This window comes from Agrilus planipennis, unplaced genomic scaffold, assembly GCF_000699045.2.
Source record: "Agrilus planipennis isolate EAB-ADULT unplaced genomic scaffold, Apla_2.0 scaffold18, whole genome shotgun sequence".
In the NCBI taxonomy this organism is placed as follows: domain Eukaryota; kingdom Metazoa; phylum Arthropoda; class Insecta; order Coleoptera; family Buprestidae; genus Agrilus; species Agrilus planipennis.
This window is the reverse complement of record NW_020438920.1, coordinates 53,915-70,582: the sequence shown is the minus strand read 5'-3', so window position 1 is coordinate 70,582 and position 16,668 is coordinate 53,915. Positions and strand designations below refer to the sequence as shown.

The 16,668-nt window shown below is 32.4% G+C and overlaps 3 protein-coding genes across 6 annotated transcripts; 1 reads left to right on the top strand and 2 right to left on the bottom strand.

The window, feature by feature from the left end:
- Window positions 1–63: 63 nt before the first annotated feature.
- Window positions 64–2,773, bottom strand: LOC108744148 (eukaryotic translation initiation factor 5A). Of its 3 annotated transcripts, none has more exons than XM_025973815.1 (4): window positions 2,671–2,773; window positions 2,000–2,227; window positions 1,497–1,735; window positions 64–266 (listed from the first exon to the last, which is right to left on the bottom strand). In XM_025973815.1, the coding sequence occupies exons 2-4, from the start codon at window positions 2,199–2,201 to the stop codon at window positions 225–227; spliced, it is 483 nt and encodes a 160-aa protein (XP_025829600.1). In that variant the 5' UTR covers window positions 2,202–2,227; window positions 2,671–2,773; the 3' UTR covers window positions 64–224. The 3 variants fall into 3 exon arrangements, with proteins under 3 accessions (XP_025829600.1, XP_025829599.1, XP_025829601.1); XM_025973814.1 differs by having other exon boundaries at window positions 2,531–2,684; XM_025973816.1 differs by lacking the exon at window positions 2,671–2,773 and adding an exon at window positions 2,577–2,641.
- A 139-nt stretch (window positions 2,774–2,912) lies between these two features.
- On the bottom strand, window positions 2,913–6,675 carry LOC108744147. 2 transcript variants are annotated; one of them, XM_018479769.1, is made up of 11 exons: window positions 6,519–6,675; window positions 6,249–6,463; window positions 5,874–6,175; window positions 4,945–5,791; window positions 4,365–4,573; window positions 4,145–4,308; window positions 3,932–4,088; window positions 3,549–3,822; window positions 3,359–3,434; window positions 3,199–3,299; window positions 2,913–3,144 (listed from the first exon to the last, which is right to left on the bottom strand). In XM_018479769.1, the coding sequence occupies exons 1-11, from the start codon at window positions 6,622–6,624 to the stop codon at window positions 2,965–2,967; spliced, it is 2,631 nt and encodes an 876-aa protein (XP_018335271.1). In that variant the 5' UTR covers window positions 6,625–6,675; the 3' UTR covers window positions 2,913–2,964. The 2 variants fall into 2 exon arrangements, with proteins under 2 accessions (XP_018335271.1, XP_018335272.1); XM_018479770.1 differs by having other exon boundaries at window positions 3,362–3,434.
- A 1,590-nt stretch (window positions 6,676–8,265) lies between these two features.
- On the top strand, window positions 8,266–15,055 carry LOC108744058 (actin-interacting protein 1). Its single transcript, XM_025973826.1, has 9 exons — window positions 8,266–8,277; window positions 9,736–9,826; window positions 9,881–10,209; window positions 10,262–10,546; window positions 10,607–10,797; window positions 10,863–10,999; window positions 11,178–11,554; window positions 13,914–14,064; window positions 14,474–15,055. Exons 1-9 carry the CDS (start codon window positions 8,266–8,268, stop codon window positions 14,581–14,583), a joined length of 1,683 nt encoding a protein of 560 aa, XP_025829611.1. The 3' UTR covers window positions 14,584–15,055.
- The last annotated feature ends 1,613 nt before the right edge of the window (window positions 15,056–16,668 follow it).

Here is a 16,668-nt window from a genome sequence, read left to right as displayed (position 1 = left end):
CTTCACAGCAATTACCACCATTATTTATATTTTTTTTTGGTTGATTGATAAGTTTTTTGTATATTGTTTGTTGTTTTATTGTTATTATTATTCGGTTATTATTATGGAACACGAGAAGGGTGCCAGAAGTGGTGGTTGTAGAGGTGGTGGTAATGAAGGAAATGGGAAATTAATTTATTATTATTTCTTAAAATCGACGCACCCCCCTCGCCACAAGCTGCCCATTATTTATCTAAGGCAGTGTTTGTCTTCACAGCAATTACCACCTAAAAAATAAAAATAAATTGTAATGACTTATATCTTACTAAATAATTAGTTTAAACTTTAAAAGCCCTAATAACTGACAACTCTGCTGTAGTGAACTATGATGCAGGGTGGATAAAAGTATAAAAATAGTCACCATAACAGTGTTTATTTTGTTTTCTGTTTTTAATAGATAAATTCTGTATTGCTTCTTATACTAATTCTAATAATTCATAACATAGTAAAACGCAATTATTTTAGAGGTCAAACTTTTTTGGGATTTTCGCAAATTGTTTTGCACTTTCCATTTTTATTGATCTTTTAAACTTAGTGAATGAATGTACCACTCATATTCTGAAACATATTTTTCATAAATTACATGTATATGGATCTATAATCTATAAGAAAAAAAAACTCGTACAATTAGCAAAATTTTTTAGCCAAGTTTGACCACCAAAATAACTATGTTGAACTTTTGGAAGAATCGCAATTGTTCTGAAATAGATAAGCACATATACAAGAAACAAAATTAGAAGGGCCATTTTTATACTCTTATCGACTTCCATTCATTAATTAACTAAAAATCAATTAGAATTGATTTCCAATGAAACAATTACTAAACAAAAATTGTTGCCTACATCTCCACGACTTTTCTGCAGTTGATGCAGTTTTATCTTTAAGAAGCAGGAAAAGTCAACGATGATCAATTTTGACATTGATTCAGTAAATTCATTTCTTGTACGTAAAACCTGAACTACCATTTGTAAGAGTAAGAAAAATGAATGTGTTGAATAAATTAAACATCAAAATGAATAAATTCAATAAAGTCCATACTCAAGTTATATTAAAGTAATGTGAGTAAAAAAAAAGAGGCGTGCTTATTTACAGTGTAGTAAAAGAAACATTGGATTGTTGCTTAGAAAGCAAGAATAATTTTTACTTATAAAAAGTAGCCCAAGAAACATAATGATAAATAACATGAACTCTGATTGAGTCTGCTATATTGCATTGAATTGTATGATTATTTGTATCTGGTTCTGAATAAATAAATAAATACTTTGTTTACAATGCCACTTTGCTATCAGGCAGGTAGTATACAAAAATATATGATATTTCTTTATTTTAATGTAGAAATTGGACCTTATTGAACTCATCCTTTACTGAATGATATGAAAAAAGCATAAGATGCTCCTATTTACATTAGACTCCTGTGTAAAAAAAACAAACAAACAGATAAGATTGAAAATCCTTACCTCTTCGCCACAAGATTTGAGCACAGTACACAAAATATCTTTGCCAGAATCATACTCAGCACGAAGCTGCAGGCCTACTTCACCCTCAGGCACCTTCAGATCTTCACGAAGGTCTCCATTGTCTGCCATTAAACATAGATATCCATCATCTGAGATATCTGTGAGTTGGTAATCTTCACGTTTTACATGTGGTACATCCATATTATGAGTTGAGGGACAAATATCTTCATATTTTTTACCTACAGAAATAACAAAAATAAACGTATTTATAAAATAATTTTAGTACCTAAATGAACAGTTTGAATAATAATTCTACACATAAACAGTACTCATGGAATACAATGAGTAGATATAAATTAAGAATGATAGGTTATTGTTTACAGCATAAATTTACTACTGCTGTTAGAACATTTATCAAGTTTTAGTTTACAGCATGACTATTTAATTCATTCATATTTTGATAATATTCTAAATTCCTTATTAATACAAAAAGCCAAACCAACCTGTAAAAATATCTATTCCGACTAAGTGAACTTTTGCATGTCCATGTTTTCCTGTCTTAGATGTAGACATTTCCACAATCTTGCAAGGTCGTCCTTTTAACATAACAAAACCATTTTTACGTAGGGCTGAGCATTGCATTGGGTAAGTGGCGGAGGCCCCAGAGTCGCCAGTTTCGAAGTGGGTGTCTTCAATGTCAGCCATTTTTATTCACTTTCTAACCTTACAAACTGAAACAAACAGGAATTAAATTAAAACAGTTCCAAATAGTTTGCTTAAAAAAATGCTGGGGTGTAACAACCGACACGCGGCTTTAGACAAACATGTGGACGAACTGTGCTGCAGGTCGTTAGGGTAAATGGGTTTATTTGACAGCTATTTCAACTCGGCACTTTTACCGGTTTTATTGTGAGCAAATCCATCGTAGCTTAATAAAATATTAGCGAAATTATCGCTAATATTGCAAATTTCGATAAAATTTTTGCAAACATGGCGTGATAAAGGAAAAAGATACCGAAATAAAACGTTTGTACCTCACAATTTCAGTCACACACGAGTCGTTATTAAACTATTTCTTACGGCCGTTAATTCTTCGTTTTTAAAACTGTAACCACCGCTATAACTTATTATTGATTAAACGTACGAAAAACTGTAGGAAGAAAATAGTACTCACATGTGGTCAAGATGGACTATCCAAAAGAGACATTCAGGCTTGCGCACTAAAATTAAATACACAGTAACGTCCTCTCTGTTCCATAAAATGTGAAATGTCACCATACACGTCACATGTTTAAGCCGCCAATATTTGAATTTGATTTAAACCGCCAAAAACATATACGGATAAATATTCAAAGCGAATAAACGATAATAAATATATTAGGTTGTCTTATAAAATAACCTTAACACATTATGAAATATTGAAAAGTGCAACTTTTATTTAACAACAACAAGAAATTTCAATTACAAACTAAAAATCAAATTTCATGGTTTCGGTCGACAAAATACGTAATTTGTGATCGGTCATCGTTTTATAACAAGGATCTTTGGTCAAATCGTATACAGGGCGTTGTTTTCTTTGATCTGCTAAACGTTTTAGAAGGACATTATCAAGAATTTCACACGATTGGTCCAATCTGTTTGTAAAAACCTAAAAAATAATTAAAATAAATTATTTATTGGTGCTATTATTAATGGAACTTACCACTTCTTCGATAACACCGGGATTTTCCTCATGAAATTCTAAATATTCACGTCTAGTTTGTAATATTTTCTTAATACAAAACTTGTTCAATTTTGTACTATCTGCGATTATTTGCGATAAAAGTTGTTTATTAATTGATATTATGATTATTATCACTTACCACTCTCTTCTATTTTTTCAGTTTCCTCTTCGATAGTGAATTCGTTGGGATTCGAAGTATCCAACGTCGAATAAAACTGTCGATTAATTAAATTCAACAATTTTCTCATATTCAGTTTCGATTTAAAAATTTAAAAAATTGATAGATATATCTCAAAACCGTTTATAGCAAATACTGAGTGAGTAGGTACCTCATCTTTGTAAATCGACCTTTCCTCGTTTGTCACTTCATTCTGGTCGTCTTCAGTTAATGTAGCAGGAGACAAGAAAAATAATGGACACTCTGTTTGTTCATCTTCAGCACATTTCTCATCAAATTCACCATTTCCAAACATTGAAGCATTTGGTTGATATTGGTTTTCGTAGTTTTCATACGTTGGCCCTTCCTCGCCATGATCCCAAAATTCATCAGTTGGTAAGGAGAGTTTGTGAGCTTTGTCGGTTAAATTTGCTATATCCGATTTCCTGCATATAACAGTGAGAAAAAAAAATGAAGGGATGAACTTTTGTTCTTTAAAACAAAGGTGATCGTTTTGTCAAATTGAAGGTACGGTGATAATAAGTAGGTACTTTCCTCGGTTTGCAAAGCCACGTTATGTGTAATTCTTCCGTTTCTGGCAAAGCAAGGATCAGGGTAGGTCTTAGACATCTAAATCGTAAAGTCAGGGCATTAACAAGATCTGTATACAACAAAAACGCCTTATCGTAGACTTGGTCCAACCCCCTTGAAGCTAAAAAAGAACCTTATCATCTTTAATTCTTGTCGATTTCCTATTTTTTTTTTTACAAATTCCTATGTCAAAACCTATTTCTTCGGATACAGTAATCAACCTTCCTTCTCTAACCATTTCATCGAATTTTTCCACTGATACTATCACTTCTTGTCTACAAAAAGTAGCCTCGATACTGTTTCGAGGGTTAGTGGTATACGTTGTGGCCATTTCCAAAAGCCTTATTAAGAAATGCTTATGATACAGTGGGAAAGAACAAAGTCATTTTGAATGAACCTTTTATTATTTTCGTAAAATATGTTCGCAAGAATATCGTGACGGCACCCAAATAAGCCAACGAGTACAATAAGCGGAGGAGGAGGTTGAGACACTGGTAAAATGGCAGTGATGGGAGGATTTGTAAATTGGGTAATGATTTGCAACTTTGCAAATCGTTCAGCTGCTTGCAGCTCTAGATTTGGCTTGAATTTTTCATCGGTGGCCACCTAAAATAAAATATTAGGTGACCCTCTTTGCCATCGTCATGAATGATGTCCGAGGTCACAATAATTAAAATAAAAGAAATTGAATATTTTCATTTTTCTTATGCTCAAATGGGGATATTTTGAAAATTCTGGTAAAACTCCAGTTTGTTACTAAACGACATAATCCATTAATTTATAGGTCTATTCATGTTCCAGAACATATTGTTATGGAACTGCATGGCTGTTATCTAAATAAAATGGATTGAATTGCAAGTTTATCCACGAGTGAAAAGTTACTCAACTAAGATTGTTTAAGAACTGAGAAAAAATTAGGGAAGTTATTAGGGAGAGATTTGAGAAGGAAAGAATGATTAAATAAACGAGATGCACACCTTTTTGACTATTTCCACTGGAACGCCATCAAGAATTCTCAAATGTGGTACTGAATGTAAAATTACTTTATGGTAATATTTATTAGAACATATAGGGTTATGTTGAAGATCAAGTTCCAGTAAAAATCTTAAACCTTCCAAATTTCTGACTTCAGAGAGATCGCTTATCTGATTCTGTGACACTACAATTTTCTCTAAATTGAAAGCATTTTTGAATATGCCCAATCGCTTTAGTTCATTATTTGCCAGATTAACGAATGTTAAACGTTCCAAAGTATTGAACTGGAAATTTAATGGCATGCTCAATTTCTTTTTCACTTTCTTCCTCCCTCCAAAAGCTCGATTTAGCATAGGAAGCACAGAGCTGTTGAACGCTGCCGCTATTACTTTATCAGGAACGGATTGGTACGAAGTTTCTGTGTTCAATCTTGTTTGGGAGCCTTGGAGATTTGGTAAACGACGGTGTTTTTTTCTGGTAAATATCACTTGCAGTAGTGATCCGTCGGTTATGTCAATTTCGGTTTTGATTTCTTGTTCACGTTCCTCTTCATCTTCCTCTTCTTCGTCTTCTTCCTCCTCATGGTCCGACTCTCCCCACACTTCTTCGAAAGTACTTAAATCTAGTTCTTCGCTTGTTTCTTCACCGTATTCGTTTTCTGAATATTCGTGCTCTTCTTCCTCTCGCCATTTCTCGTCCACAGCCTCTGAAGGTTCACTGGCAGCAAATTCATCTTGGATATTGTAAATGATGTTGTTGTGTTCCAAGTCGAGAGAGACAATTTTTAATTTTTCTAAATGTTTTACTACTGCTAATAGGTTGTACGACATATCAAGTTTCTTTAAAAATCTAACAAAACAAAAAGGATTTCCTATTTATTTTGAAATATCCCTCTAGGTAATGAAACATTCCTTTGTTTATTCATACTCACTTTAACTGCAAGAATCCTCTGTTAATTTCCTTGATAAAATTATGAGATAAATCGACTTCCACAAGGGACCAAAAATTGAAAATACGAACGCATTTTTTAATATTATTATGAGAAAAATTTGCGTAGATTAAATTGTGTGGAGCCTTGAAGTTGAAGGCCCGCTCAAGCAAATTGTGAGACACATCCAAATACATTAAACAGGGCAATTCTCCCAAAGGCGATAAGTTCTTAAGTTTATTCCACGATAAGTCAAGATATGATAGGTAGTGATGAAATGACAAGACATCTATATTTTTCAACAACTATGTAGAAAAAATGCAATCATCAATACCTACTACTAAATATTAAATAATGGCGAAAAAGGGAAATAGGTACTTTTCCTGAAAGGACGCATTTGCATCTTACGAATTTCCTCTTTATTGGCCCCCTTTCTATAAATGAAGAATTATCAGCTATCATTGAATACGTCAATATTCCTCTTTGTTCGAGATCGTTAGCTCTAGCATTGAAAGAGGAGTTGAAACGTACCGATGGCTTTTTTGCATCGTTTATCCACTCTTCCAGTTCTAGAGCAGATTTTTGATACATTCCTAACAAAATAAGAATTATAGCAAGAATTAGATTTATCAGTTTCTATGCTTATACCAAAAATATCTTTTTGAGGTATAAAAATCTCAAATTTAAATTCAGAATCAGAAATTTTCGGTTTCATTAGATTTTCACTTGAATTAGTACTTTCTTCTTCACACATTTTATTATAATTATATTTTCGTAAACGTTATTCTCAAATATTGTGTCTTTAGTGACATGCGTAAATGTATTAATTTATTATGAAGTTTTATATCAGGACCATAAGGATGTGCACTCATACATACACGCATTTCATGTTATACTAATGTTAATAATAAGAAGTTGTAAATTAGGAACAAGAAAGGTAACTATATAATAGTAATTAAAGAATCTGGTTTAAGAATAGTAACTAAAAATGAAAAAATTTAACCAAAATCTGTAAATTTCAACATGGCGACGATTTGAAACACGTGCTAATTTTTGAAAGAACACGATTCTCAATAACAAAATAAAGAATCAACATAAGGAATGAAGCTGATGAATTAAAAGCGGTATTTATCTAACTAACCAAATAAAAATCAAAACGATATATTAGATAACAAATTATGATTTAGAAGAAAATGTATCTATTTCTTCAGAACTGCGATGACGTAAATTTGGGGATAAATTATTATTGCAGGATGATTACTATTAAAGAAGTTTGGCAATCACGCTAAGAAACGTCAAATGACGATTGTAAACGACATCTCCACTTATGGTAAAAGCAAGTAAAGGATAAAAAGGTTAGCGGTAAAGTGAGGTTTTTCCTGCAATTCTGTTTTTTGAGTAAATTATAGTAAAATGTCGACTTCTTTAAGTAAGTACATCTAATTTCATTATTTATACTTTCAATTTTAATACATTTTGATTTCCTTTGATTTTTTCTTCCTTTCTGTTTAAAACTTTTGGGTGTGTTTTTGTTCAATTTGCGGTTGCAGAGACCGGAAATTATTTANAGGTAGTATACAAAAATATATGATATTTCTTTATTTTAATGTAGAAATTGGACCTTATTGAACTCATCCTTTACTGAATGATATGAAAAAAGCATAAGATGCTCCTATTTACATTAGACTCCTGTGTAAAAAAAACAAACAAACAGATAGTATATATATATATTAAACTTTAGAATTTAGATTAATTCAGTCTCTAGTCATCTAGGGTGTCGAAAAGTGTTTTACGTTTCTCAATGTTTTTAAGTGAAAATTTTGAGTTTTACAATTAAATTTTTCATTTATCATATACTAAACTACACAGAATTGCACAATACATGAAATAAAACGAATACCCTGCAAAAGTAATGGAAATAAAAAATAAACTATAGACAAAATCAAAGACTTTTTTGAGTTTTAAAACATTTTATATTTCACCTTTTTAATTTCAGAAATTATTGCAATAAAGCTAAATTATTCTTAACAGAAATAGGAGCTTTATTATAGTGAAGGGTCTCGACAAAAATTACCTGCAGGTGAATGGTGAGGCTATTTTGAACGTTTGAAAAGTCTTGAAAAAAGATTCATTAAACTGAACAACATGAAAAAATGTTATTTTAGTATTGGAAGTTTTCGCACCAGGAAAATAACCCTCACACCCCCTGATGATAAACTACTTCATAGACATAGTATAATCTTAAATGGTTCGTGACGTTAGAATAACAAAAATTACTGTCAAACAAGAACAACTTCGTCTGCATAATAGTAAAATAATATTAGAGGGTTTCGCACCCCGTAAAAAACTGTCAGACCCCCTGACAAACTATTTCATAGACGTAGTATAATCCTAAATGGCTCGTGGCGTTGGAATACCAAAAATTATTTGGACAGAACCACTTCCCCTGGATAATAATAAATTAGTATTGCAGAGTTTCACAACCGGTAAATAACCCTCAGACCATCTCACAAACTATCTCCTAGGTTGTTACGTACAAAAATGCATTAATATTCAAGACAATTTTTTAATCACAGTTTAGGACTATTAAAGAGGACAAGTATTCGGATATTAAGTGATACATAATTACGATCTAAATAAGGTCCACAAATCGTAAGGAATAAAGGGGCCTTTCTTATTGAAAAAAATTTAAAAGTAGACTGGAATCACCTCGATGATGGTTTAGCTTAAAATCAAGGGAAGGGCTTTCAGAATTGTTTGAGGCATTATTTTCAGAAATTACCCCACCTTGTATGGAATGTAGAAGCAAACACATTCTCCTTGTAATACAAGTTCAAAAAGGTTTCATTTATATAAAGATCAGGAATTAATATTTAAAACAAATTTATAATTGCTATTTATATTAAAACTAGGGAAAAATGTCATCTTCTCTCAGTCGACCGTTCAATCAGACCATTGTTAAAGAGAGCAAGTATTCGGATAATGAGAGACAGATAATGACGCTCAAAATAAGGTCGACTAGTCTTAAAGCTAAGGGAGCCTTTTTTGATATAAAAAAAATATTAAAAGTAGACCACAACCACCCCGATAATCGCAGGGCTTTCAAACATTCGAAATGTTTCCAACTTTGATCCGTTAGTTACCGAAATCAGCCCTTACGTAATATTAAATACAGAAATTATTACATTCTCCTTGTACCATATGGTGAGAAAGGATTATTTTGTACAAAAATGCATTCATATTCAAGACAAATTTTTAATTACTGTTTGGGACTAGTAAGAGAGCAAGTAAAAATATTAAAAGTAAACCGCAACCACCCCGATAACGGAAACAATGGAGATGCTTTCAGCTTTGATTCTTTAATTACCGAAATCAGCCCCTACGTACTATTAAATACAGAAATTAACACATTGTCAATGTAGTACAAGATCGAAAAGGGTTAGTTGATAAAACAGTGCATTAATATTCGAGACAATGTTTTAATTACTGATTGGGAATATTAAAGAGAGCAAGTATTCTGGGAATAAAAGATTTACAATTACGATATAAATAAGGTTCACTAATTTCACCAACCAGTGGTGCCTTTGTTGTTAAAAAAAAATTAAAAGAGGTAGACCACGATCACCTCGGTGGTCGTATAACTGAAGTGCTATGAATGGGCTTTCAGATTTGTTTGAGTAGTTATTTTCCGAAATTAGATCTCACATGTTACNTAATCTTCAGTAATTAATCATGAAATTAATTTTTCAAATGATTAGGTACTTTGCCCTGTTAATACATACTTACATTTAAAATTTATTTTATGTAATTGCCATTTTATACTTTGATAAGTTTTAAATATGTTACTTTTATTTAATTTTTTTAGAACCCTGAAATATCAGACATTTATACTGAACATTCCTTGCCTGTGAATGTTGCAAAATATTCTCCTAGTGGTTTCTATATAGCATCTGGGGGTAATAAGCATTTCTTCCTATTATGTGCTTAATAATTTACAAATAAATTTTTAGATCAGTCTGGTAAAGTTCGTATTTGGGACACAGTTAACAAAGAGCATATTCTTAAAAATGAGTTTCATCCATTTGGGGGGCCAATTAAAGATATTGCATGGTCCCCTGACAACCAAAGAATGGTTGTTGTTGGAGAAGGCAGAGAACGTTTTGGTCATGTTTTCATGTCAGAAACTGGTACTTCTGTGGGAGAAATTTCAGGGCAGTCTAAACCCATAAATTCATGTGACTTTAAACCAAATCGACCTTTTAGAATAATCACAGGTTCTGAGGATAATACGATTGCTGTTTTTGAAGGACCTCCTTTTAAATTTAAGATGACTAAACAGGTTTGTAAAAACAGTTTGATAATCTAATTTTTTATAACGATTTTGAATTTAGGATCATACTCGTTTTGTACAAGCTGTACGGTATTCCCCAAGTGGTAATTTATTTGCATCGGCTGGTTTTGATGGGAAAGTGTTCTTATATGATGGAAATACATCAGAATTAATTGGAGAAGTGGGTAGTCCTGCCCATAATGGAGGTGTTTATGGGGTTGCTTGGAGTCCTGATGGTAAACAACTACTTACTGCTAGTGGGGACAAAACTTCCCGTTTATGGGACGTAGAAACTAGACAAATGGTGTCTGAATTTATTATGGGAAGCACTGTAGAAGATCAACAGGCACGTCTAATATACGCAAGAAGATATTAAAATATTTTTATTTCCACATTGCTATTTTAGGTGTCATGTTTATGGCAAGGTCCCCATTTACTTTCGGTATCACTTAGTGGATTTATTAATTATTTAGATATCAATAACCCCGAGAAACCTCTGCGTATAGTTAAAGGTCACAATAAACCCATTACTGTTTTGACTTTAAGTGAAGACCGTAGCACGATATTTACAGGGTCCCACGATGGATACATTACCAGGTAAAATAAAATATTTTTCAGTTTGTAGTTGAATTAATTTGAGCTAAGCTTTCATTTATTTACAGGTGGAATGCAAGTACAGGGGAAAATGAAAGAATTGAAGGGCAAGGACACGGAAACCAAATAAATGGTATGAGAGCCTTGGGTAGTTCACTCTTTACATGTGGTATTGATGACTGCCTTAAACAAGTCGATATTGAAGGTAACAAATATATGTTTAGTTTTAAATTTGATTTATTTTTTTTTATATTTATTGTTTAATGAACAAACATTTTAAATCAGATAAAAAGAAGTTTAACTTGCAAATAATTACAGAAAATAATAAATTTAGGATGCTTATTTCTCTAGAGTTAAAAATAGTTTTTCATTTTTTTTAACAGGAAACGTTTATACTTCGGATAATTTAAAATTAGGAGCTCAGCCTCGGGGCATGGACGTGTCGAAAGAGAACAACCTGCTTATAGTAGGCACTATTCGTGAGCTGATTGTTGTTCAAGAATGTCGAAAAGTCAGTAGTGTTGCTATAAAATATGAACCGACAAGTGTTAGTATATCACAGTCAAATCAGGTGGCCGTTGGTAGCGCTTCTGACAATAAAGTTTATATTTATGAGCTTGAAGGGAAATCTTTGACTTTCAAGACTGAATTGGTGCACTTGGGACCGGTCACCGACGTGGCCTATTCTCCAGATGATAAATATCTTGTTGCTTGTGATGCCAATAGAAAAGTCATTTTGTACAGTGTTCCTGAATATCAGGTAAGAGAAGAACAAATGTGGTAAACTTATTGACGTGTAACATCTTACCATTGGGTATGTGCATATATGGGGCTATGGGAGTAATTTCTTAAACGCAACGGAAATGCGTAAGTGAATGTTAGAGAGGGGGAAGCGCGTGCTATTCAATCAATGCTTCGTACAGTTGGTACTTAAAGAGAAAAAGGGAGAAACAGAAAGAAGACGCAAGTCTCTTTGTCTTTGTTCGATTTAGTAATCGTGGAACTAAGTTAGATGTTACACTTCTTTGGCGATTACTGTAAGACTCCAATTTTGTTATTCTATATGCAACTGACAGTACCGCGACTTTCATTTGAGGTAGTTTTGAATTTACACTTAAACTTTTTCTTTTATCTTGAAACGCGTAAAAATTTTTGAAATCTAAACTGATACCTTTTTTTTATTTTTGATATTGATAAAAATTATAGTTATTTTAAGAAAATTGAAAAATAATTGTAATTCTAAAGTTGTTTTAAATTAAATACAAAATTACCTAAGCAGTCTTCATAGTTTGACATTTTTCAAATGTAGATTGTCTTGGTTTTCATTTCATTCATCATCATGTCTTTAATTTTTTATACTTAAATTCTCTGATTTGAAAGTCAAATTAATTATAAATAAAGAGAGTGTTATAAGTTAGATTGCAAATATCTGGGATTAAAAACAAGTATATTGTAATAACTTTTCTAATCACATATGAATTCTAATTTTATTCAACATAAGACGGTGTACGGTTTATACATATACGAGGGTGGATTGATAAGTTTCCGGCCTAACCAAGAGATGACGCCACTAGGCCTACCTTGAGGTGACATTCTATAGTACCATCCTTGGATAGCTTGTAGCTATAGTTTCAGCCCGATCTCCTTGCTAGTGTAGGTTTGACAGCACGCTGAACAAGACGCCTCTGTGGTTTTCGTAAAAATGGAAAAGCAGGAAAATCGTGCTGTCATCAAATACTTTTATTTGAAGGGGTTAACGCCGAAGGAAATTAAAAAAGAGATGGACTCAACACTGGGGACATCCTCCCCGTCATATTCAACCGTTAAGCAGTGGGTTTCCGAGTTTAAAAAGGGTCGTGTGAGCACCTCTGATGGGCCTCGCTCAGGACGCCCCGTTGAGGTCACAACTCCAGATATGATCGAAAAAATTCATCAAATAGTGCTGGGAGACCGCAGATTGAAAGTGCGTGAGATAGCTGAGACCTGTAAGATGTCATATGAACGTGTGCAACATATTTTGCACCAACATTTGCATATGGAAAAGCTCTGTGCAAGATGGGTGCCGCGTTTGCTAACAGTCGACCAAAAATTGATTCGAAAAAACATTTCTACCGCAAATTTGTCATTGTATAAGCGTAATCCAAGCGAATTTTTGCGTCGATTCGTAACCGTTGACGAAACGTGGGTCCACCACTACACTCCTGAAACCAAAGAACAGTCTAAACAGTGGATTGGACCAGGGGAACCAACTCCAAAGAAGGCAAAAACAATTTTTTCGGCGAACAAGGTTATGGCTACTGTTTTTTGGGATGCAAGAGGTATTATATACATTGATTACCTTGCAAAGGGTAATACTATCACTGGTCAATACTACGCAGACTTATTGCAACGTTTGAGCCACGAGGTGAAAATTAAACGACCTCATCTGGCGAAGAAAAAAATCTTGTTTCATCACGATAACGCACCAGCGCACACGTCAATCGTTGCGACGGCTAAAATCAACGATCTAAAGTTTGAATTGATGCCGCACCCTCCTTACTCTCCAGACCTAGCCCCGAGTGACTATTTTCTGTTCCCTAATCTCAAAAAATGGCTTGGCGGTAAGAGATTTGCGGACAATGAAGAAGTAATCGAAGCTGTAAATGGTTATTTTGAGGAGCTTGACGAATCAGTCTATAGAGATGGCATTAATAGACTGGAACACCGCTATGAGAAATGTATCAGCCTTGGAGGAGATTATGTTGAGAAATAAAAAAAAAAAATTTTTAAAAACCTTGTTTTTCTTGGTCAGGCCGGAAACTTATCAATCCACCCTCGTATGTATATATTTCTTTCTAATTTATGCATTTGAAATTTACTTTATTCTATTTCTTACCTTTGGAAATTAAGAGGGTAAGTTTTATAGCATGATACTTACACTTACTTTTTTTAATGATTTTTATAAATGGTAAGCATGCTTATGATATTATTAATAATAAAAAATGGCATTAAATTCCTTTCTTGCTTTGTTTTCATCAATTTGGGTGTACAATTAAATTTTTATTTTGCATCTCCATGTTATCATTGAATATTTCAAAAGTTAAAACAGTAATTTAAATAAAATTATATGCTTTTTTAAGCTGGCTCATAATAAAGAATGGGGATTCCACAATGCCCGTGTAAACTGCGTAGCATGGTCACCGAATTCTCTACTAGTAGCAAGTGGGTCCTTAGACACAAACATTATCATTTGGTCTGTTGAAAAACCTGCTAAGCATCTTACTATCAAAAGTAAGTAAAATTGTACATATTGGTTTTGAATTTAATATTTTCTTTTATGTTTCACCATAATTAACATGTTAAAGGAATTACAAAAATTTGTAGTTTGTTAAAATTTGTATGTAATACTTAATAGCAATAAGAATAGAGTTTGTATAAGTCAAAGATACACGTATGTAAGTCTCGGCACTCTGCGCGTGCGTGACTGAACTGCGCACCATAAAAATATTTTCGCGTTAATGTTAGGGTTCTTGCAGACGGACATAAGTGCTATTAAATGAATAGTACATGTGTCTGTAGACGCATAAAACTCAAAAACATAGAAGAAGTTAATCTTGGCACTATGTAGTCTAGTTAATTTATACTTATTTTCATTTTGTTAGAATGAAATTTACAAGGTGTTGTCATTATTTTGTTTCAGATGCCCATGCTCAAAATCAAATAACAAGACTGTCATGGCTGGATGACCAGACTTTGGTATCTGTTGGTCAGGACGCAAACACAAAGTTGTGGACTGTATCACCTCCTTAAGGAGTTTTTCGAGTGCTTTTAAACTATTGGGCCTTGCATTTTATCTGTTGTTTAGAGCATTTAATTAAAAAGAACAAAGAAAAATTTTATGTTGTATTACAACTATTAAGTATGCAGTGCATGCATATTATTATATGTTTATTTTGAGTGTAGATGATATGGATTGTATTTATTGGTATAACAGTTTTGTTAAAAGTTATTTTGCAGCACAAATTGTAGCGCTATTTATATAGAAAGCTGAAGGGCCAATAGGCCTGAGACTATTTTTGTTGTACTTATTATTATTTAATTTATTATCGTCATCTTCATCCTCAGTTTGTTTAACCTCCGTTTGTGCCCTATAGGTCAATATTCTTGCCCGTTTTTGTAAATATATGAAAAGTAATTTTTGGAATGTTTCAAATTCACTTTGTGTCCGAATAATCAAATGTATCTTGACTCATTTTATTTCAAATAAATTTATCATTTTTAAGTTTGCTTGTTTTTATTTAAACACTGCATCATCATTAGATGAAAACTGTCCAAAGCAAAGTCCTTCATAATGAAATTATACATTACTTTTACTAAATGTTTCAATAAAAAATATTTGTAACTTACTAACAATATTGTTCCAACATGGAATAATTTCAGCAGGTCCTCTTAGTTTATCAAACAAAAAAATCTATATCTAAAAGCTTAAATAATTCCAAAATGTTATGAATTCAAGAAATGGAGTGAACGGGAGTAAAAGGACTAAGCAACTATCAGTTTTAGGTGCATATGTCACTTTTGTAAGAATAGGTAATGCTTTATCTACGTTTTTGTTTCTTAGCAGTTGTAATTGCTATAAAACAAATAAAATAATATGATTTCTTAAAAATATCTAATTGAATTCAGAGAGAGAACCATAAATTAAAATAAATTTAAAGAAACTTCTATCACAAATTTTACAGAAACAAAGTTTGGAGTATTTCGAAAATAAACGATTATATATAAATAATTTTTGCAAAACTGCCTATAGTTAAATACCACAAAGATATAATTAGTAACATCAATGTTGGAAATATTGTGAATAATCAGCAAAAAAATCTTTTTTAAAGATGAAGAAGAGATCGTATCTATTATATTAATTTGAAAGTGTATTTCAGTTTGATTCCTCTTACTTATTACTCGTGAGAATTGACATTCAAATCCATTAAACTTTTACAGAATTTAAATTCGTACAATTTCTGAAATACATACAGGCCCGTCTATACAGTGGCGTAACGTGAATTTCTGCCACCCAGGACGAAGCATAAATTTGCAGCTCATTCTATTTTTGCAATTAATGTTTTGTATTTAAATTAGTTGAGATTGCAGTGAATAGGTGTACACGAAAACGTATATTTTTAATTTACTGTTTGAGAAAATAAGTAGCGTTTGTTATTAGTGTAAATTGAAAATGTATGGTCTATTTGTGACCTTCAAATTGCAAAATATGTTGAAAAATACGATTTTGATTCGCCGGCTTCATTACAAAAACATCCGTAAGTTTGACTAGAATGTTAACAAATTTAAAGAGATACATTATCCACTGCCAGGGTAAAAACCCTAATTACTCGTACTCAAATTTTGCGCCCCTGATAAGATTTCTAAATTACATTAAAATGATTAATTTCAATTCAGAATGTGTTAATTTATACAGAAACAAATACGTAAAACAAGCAAATGCGCAGTATAATCGCCAAATACAAATAATTCAGAACAGTATGAGGATCCATCTTAGGTTTTATTAAGGATTCTAAAGATTTCAGTTCTTCAAATTGAGTATTAATTACGCCTTCACGATCCCGATCTTATAATCTAGTGGGAGATTCGTGATTTTGTTTTTTGGTATGCTTCCCTACGATTGTTACAATTTTTATACCTATATTGTGAGGAACATTGGGAGTTTAGACCAGGAGTGACCAACCCAAATGGCCACATTGGAAATAAATTGAATCTCCTTATTAGATCTGGATCCACTAAAGATATTTGTTTGAACTCATAACTGTAAACTCAATAATAAAATAGCCAATTTTTGTCATGTATTGATAAGAATATTGTTTCAAAATAAAAGTTATTTTT

Excerpts from the sequence above, each read along its gene's own strand:
- LOC108744148 (XM_025973815.1), bottom strand. The coding sequence starts at position 2,201 with ATGGCTGACATTGAAGACACCCACTTCGAAACTGGCGACTCTGGGGCC. Across the intron at positions 1,736-1,999 it reads CGGAATAGATATTTTTACAG|GTAAAAAATATGAAGATATT; the intron begins GTTGGTTTGGCT and ends TTATTTCTGTAG. Across the intron at positions 267-1,496 it reads TCAAATCTTGTGGCGAAGAG|GTGGTAATTGCTGTGAAGAC; the intron begins GTAAGGATTTTC and ends TTTATTTTTTAG.
- LOC108744147 (XM_018479769.1), bottom strand. The coding sequence starts at position 6,624 with ATGTGTGAAGAAGAAAGTACTAATTCAAGTGAAAATCTAATGAAACCG. Across the intron at positions 6,464-6,518 it reads ACCTCAAAAAGATATTTTTG|GAATGTATCAAAAATCTGCT; the intron begins GTATAAGCATAG and ends TTATTTTGTTAG. Across the intron at positions 3,435-3,548 it reads GGTCGATTTACAAAGATGAG|TTTTATTCGACGTTGGATAC; the intron begins GTACCTACTCAC and ends ATTAATCGACAG.
- LOC108744058 (XM_025973826.1), top strand. Across the intron at positions 10,210-10,261 it reads AATTTAAGATGACTAAACAG|GATCATACTCGTTTTGTACA; the intron begins GTTTGTAAAAAC and ends TTTTGAATTTAG. Across the intron at positions 10,547-10,606 it reads GCACTGTAGAAGATCAACAG|GTGTCATGTTTATGGCAAGG; the intron begins GCACGTCTAATA and ends TTGCTATTTTAG.